This window comes from Achroia grisella, unplaced genomic scaffold, assembly GCF_030625045.1.
Source record: "Achroia grisella isolate CSIRO2021 unplaced genomic scaffold, CSIRO_AGI_Agris_v1 utg454, whole genome shotgun sequence".
NCBI lineage: Eukaryota > Metazoa > Arthropoda > Insecta > Lepidoptera > Pyralidae > Achroia > Achroia grisella.
Genome location: NW_026712865.1, coordinates 33,503 through 48,286, shown reverse-complemented (window position 1 = coordinate 48,286; position 14,784 = coordinate 33,503). Strand labels below are relative to the sequence as shown.

The window sequence follows — 14,784 nt, the reverse complement described above, 5'->3', positions numbered from 1 at the left end:
CGGTGAAGCTATAAAGGCCAGCTGTGGCCAACAGCATTAGAGTAGTCCGAAAAAAAAACAAAACTGCTTCGCTATAGAAAGATATCCTTATATTCTATCACGCTGTAATTAAAAATAAACAACGTCTTATTTACCAACCCAGACTTATATTTTCTTATAAAAAATCCCTTTACGGGTGTGATAACTAGTATCTTTCATGTCATTTCACTTTCTTTTAAAACATTATTTTTTTATTCACAGATTTTATTTTCCAGAGACACGTTTAAGATTTATAAATTATCTATAACTCTATAATTATACTCTGTAGTCAGATATCCGCCATTTTGGAATGATAATTAACTATTACAAAATGGCGCTAAACACGCACTAACACGGGGGTGCGGTTCTCTATTTGCGCGCGCGGTTTTCCTCGTTCTCTTTCTCTACATTTACATATACATTCTTCCTTGCGTGAAAGAAAGAGAGTACGTATAAAGGCAGCTATATACTATAATAGAACAACTCTATTTCTAACCGATCATGACATGAAAATGCAACACAATTGAGCAATGAAAGAATCCTTTCAACCATCTATAAATATATTACAAGTATTACTTGGACGAAGAAGGAAGGATCAGCTCAACTTGTACCTTCAGCAGCTGAAGAGGAGTTTAGAAGAGTTGCACGTACTACTTGGACGAAGAGGGAATGATCAGCTCAACTTGTGCCTTCAGCAGCTGGAAAGGAGTTTATAAGAATTACCAGTGCTACTTGGACGAAGAAGGAAGGATCAGCTCAACTGGTATCTTCAGCAGCTGAAGAGGAGTTTATAAGAATTACCAGTGCTACTTGGACGAAGAAGGAAGGATCAGCTCAACTGGTATCTTCAGCAGCTGAAGAGGAGTTTAGAAGAGTTGCACGTACTACTTGGACGAAGAGGGAAGGATCAGCTCAACTGGTATCTTCAGCAGCTGAAGAGGAGTTTAGAAGAATTACCAATGCTACTTGGACGAAGAAGGAAGGATCAGCTCAACTGGTATCTTCAGCAGCTGAAGAGGAGTTTAGAAGAATTACCAGTGCTACTTGGACGTAGAAGGAAGGATCAGCTCAACTGGTGTCTTCAGCAGCTGAAGAGGAGTTTAGAAGAATTACCAGTGCTACTTGGACGTAGAAGGAAGGATCAGCTCAACTGGTATCTTCAGCAGCTGAAGAGGACTTTACGAGAGTTGCACGTACTTCTTGGACGAAGAAGGAAGGATCAGCTCAACTGGTATCTTCAGCAGCTGAAGAGGAGTTTAGAAGAATTACCAGTGCTATTTGGACGAAGAAGGAAGGATCAGCTCAACTGGTATCTTCAGCAGGTGAAGAGGAGTTTAGAAGAGTTGCACGTACTACTTGGCGAAGAGGGAAGGATCAGCTCAACTGGTATCTTCAGCAGCTGAAGAGGTGGGGATTAGAAGAGTTATATGTACTACTTGGACGAAGAAGGCAAGATCAGCTCAACTGGTAGTACCTTCAGCAGCTGAAGTATTTAGAAGAGTTGCGAGTGCGCGGGCGAGTGTCCGACGGAGAGGTCCGGCCGGGCGCGCTCGTAGAACAGCATGTAGGCGGAACACCGTAACACTTCCTGCAGGGACACCTCGTGCACCAGGGTGTCTGATGTGTACCACCATCTGTGCATCAACCAATATTTAGGTCACAAATACAAGTAGTTTTTATGGTATACTAGCAGACCCGACCACGCGTTGCTGTGGCTCAATTTTTTTATATATAATATAAAAACTTTAATTGAAATAAATCTAGAAGTTAGTAATATATATAACTAGCTGTACGCTCGACTTCGTCTGCGTGGAATTTTACAACATTACTTTATTTTTCTAAAATAAAAGTAGCCTAAGTTACTCCTTATTATATCAGCTATCTGCCAATAAAAGTCCCGTCAAAATCGGTCCAACCATTTCTGAGATTAGCCGAAACAAACAGACAGCTAGACAGACAAAAATTCTAGACAATGTTATTTTGGTGTGTGTACTGTATTTATATTCATATAAATGTAGTAAAAACGGTTATTTCAATATTACAAACAGACACTCCAATTTTATTTATATGTATAGTATTTACAGATAAAATATATCTAAATATTTATATCAGTTGTCTAGTACCTATAACATAAATAATATACATAGAAAACACACATACCGATACAAACAATCATACTCATGAATAATTACAAATGTTTGTACCATGCAAAGAATCGAACCCGCGACAATAGCAAGTGAAGCGGTGTGCTGAACCGCTAGACCACAGGCCGTAACGGCATCAGTTTTAAGTATGTGATGAATAATAATAATATAATCGTCACATATTAACATATTTACAACATAAATAGAATAAAAAAATTACCTTTTAGCCTCAAATCCGTTCCCCCTGCGGTAGGTAGCGAAGTGTCCGGACCTGGGGCCGCCCACGTGCACCACGACGGCCACCAGCCGGTACAGCGCGCGGTCCTCGCCGCCTGCTGCTGCACCAGCTCCAGGGTTGCCAGCATTCAATGCTGACAGACCACTGCGCAGACGCCCGTCGACCAGCGACACTAACTCCGGCTGCACACGAACATGTCTTAATCATTACATAGTATAAAAAAAAGTCGCTGTCGCTGTCGCTGTCTGTCCCCATGTATGCTTAAATCTTTAAAAACTACGCAACGGATTCTTAGTACTCTGATTCAAGAGTAAGGATTATCATCATCATCATCTGCTTCTTCCTTATCCCATTTATTTGAGGTCGGCGTAATATGTTTTTCGCTTCCATTCATCCCTGTTCGCAGTCATCGCGTTATTTACTCCCTTTCTTACCAAGAGTAAGGATTATATATATAATAAATGTACACCCGTGCGAAGCCGGGGCGAATAGCTAATAAAATATAAATTAAAGAAAGTAAAATGACGCGGGAAAGAGTGGAGACAAATGTGTATCACTCACGATTGCGCGATGTCTTTCCTGCGCTAAAAAGCGCACACTGATAGCGCGAGAGAGAACGTGTCGTATGATGACAGCTATAGGAGTCAGGCAGTATTCGAAAGGGTTTCTATACAAAAGGCGTGTGACCTTGTTTGGGATATTTGTGAAGGTACAAAAGGCGTGTGACCTTGTCCGGGATGTTTGTGAAGGTACAAAAGACGTGTGACCTTGTCCGGCATGTTTGTGAGGATACAAAAGGCGTGTGACCTTGTCCGGGATATTTGTGAAGATACAAAAGGCGTGTGACCTTGTCCGGGATGTTTGTGAAGATACCAAAGGAGTGTGACCTTGTTTGGGACATTTGTGAAGATACAAAGGCGTGTGACCTTGTCCGGCATGTTTGTGAGGATACAAAAGGCGTGTGACCTTGTCCGGCATGTTTGTGAATATACAAAAGGCGTGTAACCTTGTCCGGGATATTTGTGAATATACAAAAGGCGTGTGACCTTGTTCTGCGGCAGGGCGGCGTAGGGCGCCATGGAGAGCGTCTCCGGGAAGGCCACGTGGTCTGGTCGCTTGGTGAGGGCGCCGCCCGCCCACTCCACGCGCGACACGTGCACGCACAGGCAGCACGGCAACTACCACACACACACAGTTACCACACTCATATATTTCATAGTTATTTCATAGTCATCATAACATATCGGGAAAAACATCATATATATTTTTAAGGGATGATAATGGAACGGTGACTGAAGACAGTGTTCAATGGAGATCGCTGGTGGAAGCCTAAAAGGCACACCGAGTTGCAGGTGACTTTATAAACCACACAATGTTCTCCAACTTTGGGAGAAAAGGCTATATTATTATTAATGGAATGGTACACTGACCTGCGCTAACGGTACACACGAGGCACCGGTAGGATATGAGGTCAGGTCAGTTGGACCATCGTGATAAATTCACCAGGAATTTAATAATAATAATAATAATAATTTGTTTGAATATATTAGCCCCTAAGAAGGGAGATATAATATATATATATAATAATATCTCAGGACAATTCACACAGCGCCATCTAGTCCCAAGCTAAGCAGAGCTTGTGTTATGGGTACTAGACAACTGATATAAATACATGGATACATTTTTTTTGTAAATACATACATATTATACATAGAAAACATCAAGACCGATACAAACAAGCATACTCATGAATACAATGTTTGTATACCTCGCACGGTACAATGTTTGTACCGTGCGAGGAGTCGACGACCATCGGATATTAAAGCGGTGTGCTAAACCACTAGACCACCGAGTTTGTCAATTTAACATGATGGTTCCCAGGAGGAACCTGGAAATGGTGATCAACTTGACATGGTTCATTGCTAGCTATGGGGGTTATTAATCCACAGTACTAACCATCACCTTTCCTATAAAATATCACATAAGCCCTCACTAAATGGATACAATAAAATAGATTAAACTCTTGTGAGTTTTAACTACATATTACGTCAGCACTTTTATATACTAACATTAATTTTTTATTTTGTTTTCTAAATTGTATTTCAAATATATCATTTGAAACGCACTAGACTATGGGGCTGTCATTCATGCACGGAATTTTCATTTAATTTTTTATTTTTATAACACAGGAGACCAACGAGCATGCGGCTCACCTGATGATAAGTGATTACCGCCGCCCATGAGCACCCGCAACACCAGGGGAATTGCAAGTACGTACGATACGATTCCACAATGTGGTTGTGCGAGGCAAAAAGTTTCTAGAAAACCGCACTGTGGAGGACCGCCATTCATCCAGATGATCAGGATGGTATTTCAGTTTCTGACTGGTACGGTGGTGAAACTCAGCAGCTGGTATTAATCCGAACCTCACCGAACCGAAGTCCTCAGAACACCGTGATATTTAATGTTAGACATAGATACTTATATAAGTGAATAATGTAAATAAACAGACTTTTACAAACAAAAGAAATTCAGTTGAATTTGTTGCCAGTTCTTCTCAATTGAATCTGTATACTGAACTGGACGGTAGGGAAAAAATATTAATAACAAATCTTGACGTTCATAAGCTGCTAAAATGTCCTACTTGAATAAATGATTTGATACAATTATTGCCATTTTAGGTAATGTTAATTTTTATACCTTTCCAAAGCTGAGCGTGCGGATGTGCTTGGTGGGGAGCCCGGTGGTGGCGGCCGCGGTGGGGTCGTCGGGGGGTCGCTCGGGACAACATTTGCTGCAGCGGACGCCCTTCACCATCTCAGGCGCAGTGAACGCTCGCAACAGACCTATAAAGACATCACATTATATAGATATATAGAAATCGAGAGTTGGAAAATAAGTAAAGTAACACTGTACTCTTATGAGTTTTCATATTACGCGACAAACCCCCGTATAACAAGGGTATTCCCCCATGTGACGCGGGGATACCCCACATTATATTTCTGTACTGTGAAATTTATAATGATTTGTACAGTTTATAATTACTTAGGTGCGCGCGTGTGTCTGTGTGTGTACATGTGTCAATTGTGTTATTATATATAATATAAAATGATTTTGTCAAATTGTTTGTATTAAAAGGCGTAGACATACATTTTCGTTTACAATATAATAATATCGCACCTCTAGATCTAAAGGGAACTAAATCAAAACTCTTAATTTTTGTGTTCTGGACATCTTCGACTTTGTCATTTCAATACCTATCGACCAATAAAGCAGGTACAAAATTATTTCCCATATTCAACGTTAGGTGACGTTGTATACCTATTTTGTTGAACGAGCGATCCCACCTCCCACGCATCGAAAACAGCGACAATATACACTCATTGATATGCTATAAAGAAACAACTATAAAAATTCAATATTAAGCTGCAACCCTTTATTAAAACCCAAGAATCTTGATATTTATCATATCCAACTGTAACTAACGTTCACACATCTATACAAAAAAACTTCTGCAAAGCACAGGGACTTGGCAATCAGTTTTTTGCCTTTCCTGTAAAATGAGTTTTTTTGAGTTTATACCTGTTTAGATCTAGAGGTGCGATATTGCCCTTTTTCCCAAAGTTGTGGTAGATGTGGTCTTTTGGCATAGGCCTCCTCCAGCTCTCTCCATTGAACTCTGTTTCTGCAACCCTATACCAGAACGGTCCCAGAGTCTGGTTGACGTCGACTTTCCAACGTATTCTTTGACGACTCTGTCTTCTGGTCCCGTCTCTGGGATACCGGACACTCACTTGCTTGCTCCATTTATTTATTTTGCACCTTTAGCATATGTCCAACTCCATTTTAAACTTTTGTTCTCTGTCAGATAACAAAGTTCGTGATTTTGCCACTTAGTCTGATCCCATCATACTCACACGCTCACATAACTCACAATAAAGTTTTTTCTTAATATTAAATTTAAACCCCCTATAGAGAGAAAAATTAAACATTAATAATTTCTACGTAACGCGTTATATGTATAAGAAATCAGGTGGCAATAATAAAAACAGTGAATCTATATGCAAGCCGTTTATTCAAAGTTTCTCTTTGTTCTAACTCCAGCGCGTAACTAACCAACTTTCTGAACCGATTACCCCTTTTTAAGAAGAAGGGTAGTCGTTTCATTCCTTTCCTCTATCTATCATTACACTACAATTATACAAAATAGTGGAACATATAATACTTAAAATAGTTTTAGAAAATAACATAATTAATTATCATTTCCTTGCTGTTTTTTTTGTATCATTATTCGATTTTTATTATATAAATAAGTTATGAAATAAACACGAATGTCTCTAATCTAACTAATTGTAAGATGGCGGTGTATAGTCAGTACAATACTTGATAGTTTCCTATTTAATCAATTCATAAAGATATTATATAGACATATAAATTATTTCTTACATATGGGTCGTAAAATCGCGTTATACGGGACTTTTTTTTTACAAGAGGAAATCCATCATGGAGATCCGCACGTCTCCCCCAAGACGTGCGGATCTCCATACTGCCGGACTCCTGCCGGCTAAAACACCTTGGTGTCCTCCGGCGCCTTGGTGCCGGGGATGCGGGGGCAGATGCTATTCAACCGCAAACCCGGCACCGCGGGCTCTTCAGCCGCTTACTCCTGGCCTCATTCATTAGGTGACGCGGGGGCGTCGGCTGATACTGGATTACCCCTACAACGCATTTTCCTATAATATTATAGGAATATCAATCTACCGTGTTATAGGGGAATATTACTATATAATCTTAGATAAATAATTATCAGCACTGACCAGGTAAACTGTAGGAGCCGGTGAGTCCAACGCTGGCGTTAGACATCGACAGTGAGATGCTGTCGAACTTGTCGTACCGGACCGGGCTCTGTCAAAGTAACCAGCGATCATTATAATTTTACATTTTCAAGTATTTGTTCAAGACAGTGGAAATTGGTACTTAACACCTACACGCGGGGATGACCCAATCCAAGTTTGTTTTTTGATTCCCTTTTTTACACAACAAAATTTGTATACAAAAAACGTATTAAGTATAATGAACTCATATTGAGTATGGTATTGTAATTTGATACTGGTTTTCATCCTCTAGGGGGTGAAGGTTGGGTCTCGGTGCGAGCCCCTTTTGCCCCGGTATCAACTCCAGGGGTAATAGCCCTCAGGTAACTGGATGGCCAGCCTTTTGCGGCGGGTTCTTAAAACTAACTTAAATTCTAATATCTAAGCTAGGGATTTGTTATACTTAAAAATATTTACATTAACTTAGTTACTCCTAAGTTATAACCAGCCCCAAGTCACTTACTATCTTTGAGCGAGTACCACACTTGGGGACTGGTGTTATTTCTTTATGTTTTGTTTTTTTTTATTGTAGCCCTCCAAGTATAGCACAGTACATATTTACTAAATCTACTTAGGTCTCCTCTATCGTTAACTGTCGACGTCGTCCCGAACGCATCGCTTGGTGTTGGTTACCTTGGCGTTGCAGACTGTGCAGTGGAGGCGCGAGGCGAGCGTGCCGCGGAAGGGGGCGGCGGGGGGCGGCGGGGGCCGCGCGGGGGGCAGCCCCCAGCGCCGCCCCACGGAGCTCAGGTGGCAGAACGAGCGAGACACGCCCTTCGTGAGCCGCGCCGGCTCGGGGGGGTCTGCGATATATATCACATATTTGACCATACCTAGTCTATTTTTTCTCTTTTTTTTCTTTTTTTTCATTCTGGTCTTTATTTTACATGACTGTCACCAACTTTGATCGGTGATTTCGCCAGCGTCTGACTGTTTTTTAATCACAGAGACTGAATTGACAGGTGTAAATGTAAAATTTTCAGTGTTACCAGCTGTAATGAGGTAATGGTATGATATTGATTTGTTGAATCATAATTTTTTTGTCATTTAGCTAGTTTTTAAATCATCACAATATATTTAAATAAAATTAATTATTTTTAATTAAATAACATTACACTTTTGTGGTTTTGGTGGATGTAGTAAGTTTTGCTGTATTAAACTGATTATTTTTTTTTTCAAGCAAGTACCTATGAGTATATTTTATGAAATATTTATTTCATATGTATGTATATCTAAAAAAATCTGTTTTGAAAATCGTATATTTATTAATATCTATTCTTTCATTTATAAAACATACCTGGATCGACAAGGTCTGGCTCGTCGGGCGGCGCGGCGGACGCCGGGCGCGCGACTAGCGCGGAGGGCGTGGGCGGCGTGGAGCCGGCGCGGGCGGCGCCCCCGGGGGCGGGGCCCGCGGGGCCCGCGGGGCCCGGGGGCGCGGGGCCCGGGGGCGCGGGGCCCGCGGGGGGAGACGCGGGGGACGCCAGCGCCGACCACGCGCGCGCACCGTTCAGCCCCAACGCATCCGACAGGCAACCCGGCTGTAATAATTGGTATTCAATATATACTTTCCTAATCCTTTTAGTTTGTTTTATTTCTAATTCTATACTCTTTTGTGTTTCTCTTTGACAAAAAGATACATTTGTTGTATAAACTTGCAATTTAAAATATTTAATTTTAAATAACACTGAAGCTTATTTTCCTTTCTCAACTATTAAAGCTCTATTGGAGTTTGGACATGTTAAAATTATTTTTTTCTTGAATCTCGCAATCAGTCAATGACTATGAGCAGATGTGGTAAAAATTACATCATAGGTAGAGTGATATTCTATAGAATAACTGTCTCTTCAGACAGTTCTGAACCCATAACTTCTAAGAATATCCTTAAATTCTTGTCCCTGATGGGTCTATTTTAGTAAACTTTGAAACAAGGCAAGCACAATAGATCTATGTAGACCACCTGACAATAGCCCAAACCCCCAAAAAAACCCATTGATCGTTCTGTTTACCAAGAGACAGTTTTCTAAATGAGCTTAAAGAAAATTAGACAGTTAAATAATAGTAATGACTATTAAAAAAATACTTCAATGTAAATTATTAAATAAATAATTTTTATTCAATTCAAATACCTTACGAGCCATAGCAGTAGTCTCCTCCTCAATGCAGGAGAGCAGCACATGCATCAGTTCATGTGCATCTTGCTGGTCGGCAGGCACCACCCAGCCTGCTGCCCTCAGGGCCTGCAACACTCCCAGGGGACACACAGGAGTGCCGCGTGCAGACTCATGTGTACCATTCACAACTGTAAACAAAATTATAACTTTGGTATGAATTATATTGCATTTACTAGGTGTACTTGTGACCTCATCCACATGGAATTTAACTTTATTTTTCTAAAATAAAAGTAGCCTAAGTTAAGTACTCCTTATTACATCAGCTACCTGCCAAAAAAGTCCCATCAAAATTGATCCATCCATTTCAATGGTTAGCCAGAACAAAAGAACAGTCAAACAAAAATTATAAAAATTGTTATTTTGGTGTATGTAAGATAAAGAAGCCTTTATTTCTGTACACACATTTTTTTTTTTTTACATTCCTGTTCATTCATATAATATAGTAATATTATACTATAAATTTATTATTTTTATATATATTTTTTGCTATTATTGTTTGTTAAGTAGTTTAATTTTTATTTTTTTTTCTAATGTTTAATTATTAATTCCATTTTCTATATTATGCCTAGAGTGCCTTATGGCAAAGGCCTCCTCTAATTCCTTCCAGTGTACTCTATTTTGGGCTGCTCTTCTCCAGTAGGGGCCTGCTGTCAGCTTGATTTCATCCTCCCAGCGTCTCTGTGGTCTACCTCTTTTTCTTTTTGTTTCCCTTGGATACCATTCAGTTACATAAGTATTCCATTTTTCAGGTTTGCTTCGAATCATGTGCCCAGTCCATCTCCATTTTTGTTGGTCTATCTGCACAAGAATGTCTGTCAAGTTAGTTTTTGCTCTTATATCCTCACATCTGTGTCTGTCTTTTCTGTTTATCCCTAACATACTTCTCTCCATGGCTCTTTGACATCTTTGCAATTTGTCCCGCTGTTCTTTGTTTAAGGCCCATGTTTCGCATCCGTATGTCAGACACGGCAGAATGCAAGTATTAAATGTCTTTCTTTTTGTTGACAGTTGTATGTTCTTGTTTTTCATTGTCTCTCTCAGAGACCAGTATCTCTTCCATCCACTGGCTATTCTTTTGTTTATTTCTTTATCTGTCTGATCTCTAAAAGACACCACTTGTCCCAGGTAAACATACTCTTCCACATACTCCAAGCACCCACCGTCCAAACCAACGTCAATCTCCATTGAGTTGGTTTGGATCTTGGTTTTTGCAGTATTCATTGACAGACCCACTGTTTTGCTTTCGTTTGACAGACTTTGAATCATAGTTTCAAGGTGTATAGGACTTTCTTCGAAGAGTACAATGTCGTCTGCAAAACGTAGGTGAGTCAAATAGGATCCATTTATATTGAGTCCAAAGCCTTCCCAGTTCAGTTTACGGCAAATGCTTTCCAACACAGCTGAGAATAGTTTGGGAGATAATGGGTCTCCCTGTCGTACTCCTTTATTTATTGGGAATGAACCACCCAAGGTTTCTAATTTTATTTTGGCTTTGCTTTCTGAATATATATTTAGTATTATTTGTATATAAGAGTAGTGTATGCCTTGTTGTTGTAGAGCTTTCCATATATAGCTATGTTTCAGACTATCAAATGCCTTTCTGTAATCAATAAAAGCGATATACAGAGGTTTGTTATATTCATTGTATTTTTTCCGTAGCCATATTTTCCAATTGTAAATTCTTCCTCTGTTTGTTTTTCTCCTACTTGAGCATTAAAATCTCCCATTACTACAATATGATTGTTAGAGTACATTCCAATTGTTTCTGAGAGGTCATTATAAAAGGAGTCCACTACTAACTGTTCGGCCTGTTCGGTAGGTGCATATACTTGTATTATTACCCATTCTTTCAAATATGTAGGAATTTTGAGGCGAACGACAGCTATTCTATCTGTGACACCAATAAATTCGATTATGTCTCTCTTATAATTATTTTTAATGAGAAATCCTACTCCCCTATGGCCACTGACTTCGCCTTTGTAGTACATGACATAATCTGAATTTTCTACTATTCCTTCCCCCACGCGTCGCATTTCACTGATACCCAATAAATCCCAGTTGAGATCTTCTAATGCTAGTTCCAATTCTTGTAAGCTTTCTATTGTCCTCAAAGTTCTAGTATTTAGAGTACATATGTTGAACTTTAAGCTACTTTGTTGAAGAATTAGAGGGTGTTGGTCGCACACCCCACGGTGACCAGCCGGAGTGGGGTTTTTGTATTTTTTATTTATTTTTATGTTTGTTTTATTTTGAAATCTTGCACTTTGGTAGGGATCTTTTACTAATTGCTATTGCTTGTTTTCTGATATTGATTTTGGTTTCTTGTTAAAATAATCCATGACTTTATTTATTTTTTTTGAGGATTATGGGAAATACTGGTAGATGGAGCATTTGGTGAGCATGATTCTGAACGTTTCCGCTTGTCTTTCTGTGTCTCGTTTACGACAAGTTTATCGTAAGATATATATGCTTTCTTTCCTTTGGCAATTTCTTCTTTCATTTTGATTTTTAACTCTTTACGTTTTAACAAGATATCCTTTGGGAAGTCTTCTGTTACATATATGTTTTTCGGGAACTTACTTTTATTTTTAAGAATTTCAGTTCTTCTCCATGTGAGGGTTAATGTTATCAAGATAGGTCTAATTTTTGACTCCTTCTTTTTACCCAGCCTCTGTACTCTGCTTAGCTCCCACTTGTCCCATTCCTGTAGGGCTGTTTCTACGCTCAGCTTGTTAAGAGTTTCCACAACTAATTCTTGAAGCTCTGTATAGTTCTCTTCCTTTTCAGTAACGCCATGCAGTATTATATTGTTTTTTCTAGTTTGTTTTTCCATTTCAAGAATCTTCACCATCAATGATTGTACCTCCTGCTTCAATTCTTTATTTTCTATTATCAATGGTTGTATTTTTTCATCAATTGTTTTTGATATTTCAGTGGTCTGTTTATGTAGTTCTTCTCTCAGTTGGTCTAATGTGATCACCGCGGTATTTTGGCTGGCCATTATGGATTTCTACTATTTGGTAGTTTAGCTTTTATGTTGGAAACACTATGACGTATTTCGGACTAATAGTTTGACGTTTAATGTCTCTTTCAATGTCAGTTGTCAGACTGGTCAGTGATCGTTTCCTTGTGATAGTTGTCAATTTATGAATTTTGGTCGTTAAATATTTTGTTTTCGTATATGTGTTGTTATATATATATTTAGTCGTCTTACTTGATTTTGAAGTTTTTTGCTTGGTCGCAGTGTTTATTCTTTTGTTTTAACCACAATAGAGTTGGAGTAGTTTCAAGCTTCTATTTTGCACCACAATAAACCACTAATTTGCGCGATAAATCACTATATTTTGGTGTATGTACATACTTATATTCATATGCATGTAGTAAAAACTGGTGATTTCAATATTACAAACAGACACTGCAATTGATGATGATGATGATGATGTCGGTTGGACTCCATTTTCCGCAATTAGCCTCTCATTCGGGCCGTTGTGCGTGTAGTGATGATGATGATATTGGATGATGAATGCGGAAAAAACCATGGGCATAGCTAGTAAACTGTAAGTGTGTGAAATTTCATACTACTCAGTCCATATAAATTATATAATAAGAGGTTTAAATCATAACCAATGCACCTTGGTACATAAAAAACAAGAAGGTACATGACTACACAGAGATTTAACGTCACACAAAGACATAAAATGCTCCTGTAAGGCTTACTGGCAAAGATTCAACACCATACCAACCCTTTAGCAGCAACTCTCTTGGACTGTAGGAATTATGTATTCAGGCCGAAAGGTCACATCTGACTACGATTTAAAACAGCAATGTATATAAAAGGAGGATCACATTACTGGATGTGGTAACTCAAAGTGACAGATAATGAAAGCTATAAAATCTGATAAAAGATAATTGGCTGATCCCAGATAAGGAAAACAAAGGAAAAAAAGGGTTTAAATTAAAAAAGTTAGGCATGACATATTAATATAATAATAACAAAAATACTTATGTACAACTTTGGAAGATATTTGTTATGTTGGCCAACATACATTTACATACATTTACATTTACATATTCTGTAAAAATTTCATCCCAATTCCTACAACCATATTTAATATACAATTTTAATAGACTGTTTTTGATTCATTACAATGTTATTTGTGGTTTTTTCTTATAACACAGGGGACAAAGGAGCATGCGGCTCATCTGATGGTATGTGATTAACATTGCTCATGAGCACCCACAACAACAGGGGAATTACAAGTATATTGTCGGCCTTTTATATAAGAATGAGCTCTCTTCTTGAACGTGTCAATATTGTATTGGTTTAACCAATACCATTGCTGGAAGGTGATTCCACAATGTAGTTGTGTGTGGCAAAAAGTTTCTAGAAAACAGCACTGTGGAGGACCGCCATTCATCCAGATGATCAAGATGGTATTTTATTTTTATTTGTAAAGAAAGTATAAAAACTACACTATTTTATATTCCTGACTTTGTCTTTTTTGAGATTATGCATAGGCTATATCTGTTTCTACGATACAATTTATCTTAATGTCAAATTTCATTAAATATTGTACAGCTATTTAGTCAAGAAAAAGTCACAGACAAGACTCTTTTTAATTAATAATACTTTTATGGAAAAATCGATAATAAATGTACGACAAACCTTCAATAACTGTGTATAATGTAGTGATCATACTGTTGTGAGCATCCATTTTTGCGTACTTCTTCAACCATTCTATGAAAGTGGGACAAGCGGCCAGTGCTTGTAGGAGTGTGTTGAGAAAACACGTTCGACCCAAGTTCTGCAAGCCTGCAATCTGTCCCCGGCGCTTGCGGACGCGAGGCGCACCCCCAGGACCCCACAGAACGAAGGCACCGACCACCACTGCGGCGGTAAGTCCTGCAGCCACCAAAATTCTGTCGCCACTTTCCATTGTCTTAAAATAGTAATAACGGGTTAATATCAAGGAACTTTGTTAGACATATTAACTGTAACCCAATCTATTTTTCACTTTAATTCGAATAAATAATATATTATGTTTTACTATTTCTTCAAAGATTTAAATGAAAAAATGGAAATGTACAATATATATTCGGATTTGACGTTTAAACTGACGTTTCACGCAGTGTTGCAAGATTTGATTTCAATTTTTCATTGCTTTAAGTGCGTTTCCCTCTGTGACACCCAATATATTATTTTACGAAATATAAGTGTACATCGCCTATAGCACTTTATAATGCTTTGTAATATAGCCATTTACATTTTTTTAATTATTTTAATGTTATGTCGGTCATAGAATATACTTTATACACCTCTTACATAAACTTCAACG

General features: G+C 38.6%; 2 protein-coding genes across 2 annotated transcripts; both read right to left on the bottom strand.

The window, feature by feature from the left end:
• Window positions 1-1,408: 1,408 nt before the first annotated feature.
• On the bottom strand, window positions 1,409-14,457 carry LOC131845147 (ubiquitin carboxyl-terminal hydrolase 30 homolog). The gene is made up of 9 exons (XM_059194183.1): window positions 14,115-14,457; window positions 9,404-9,576; window positions 8,572-8,815; window positions 7,908-8,077; window positions 7,218-7,305; window positions 5,101-5,246; window positions 3,447-3,578; window positions 2,383-2,582; window positions 1,409-1,652 (listed from the first exon to the last, which is right to left on the bottom strand). The coding sequence occupies exons 1-9, from the start codon at window positions 14,383-14,385 to the stop codon at window positions 1,511-1,513; spliced, it is 1,566 nt and encodes a 521-aa protein (XP_059050166.1). The 5' UTR covers window positions 14,386-14,457; the 3' UTR covers window positions 1,409-1,510.
• Window positions 11,603-12,778, bottom strand: LOC131845148 (uncharacterized). The gene has a single exon (XM_059194184.1). It carries the CDS (start codon window positions 12,447-12,449, stop codon window positions 11,796-11,798), a length of 654 nt encoding a protein of 217 aa, XP_059050167.1. The 5' UTR covers window positions 12,450-12,778; the 3' UTR covers window positions 11,603-11,795.
• Window positions 14,458-14,784: the final 327 nt, after the last annotated feature.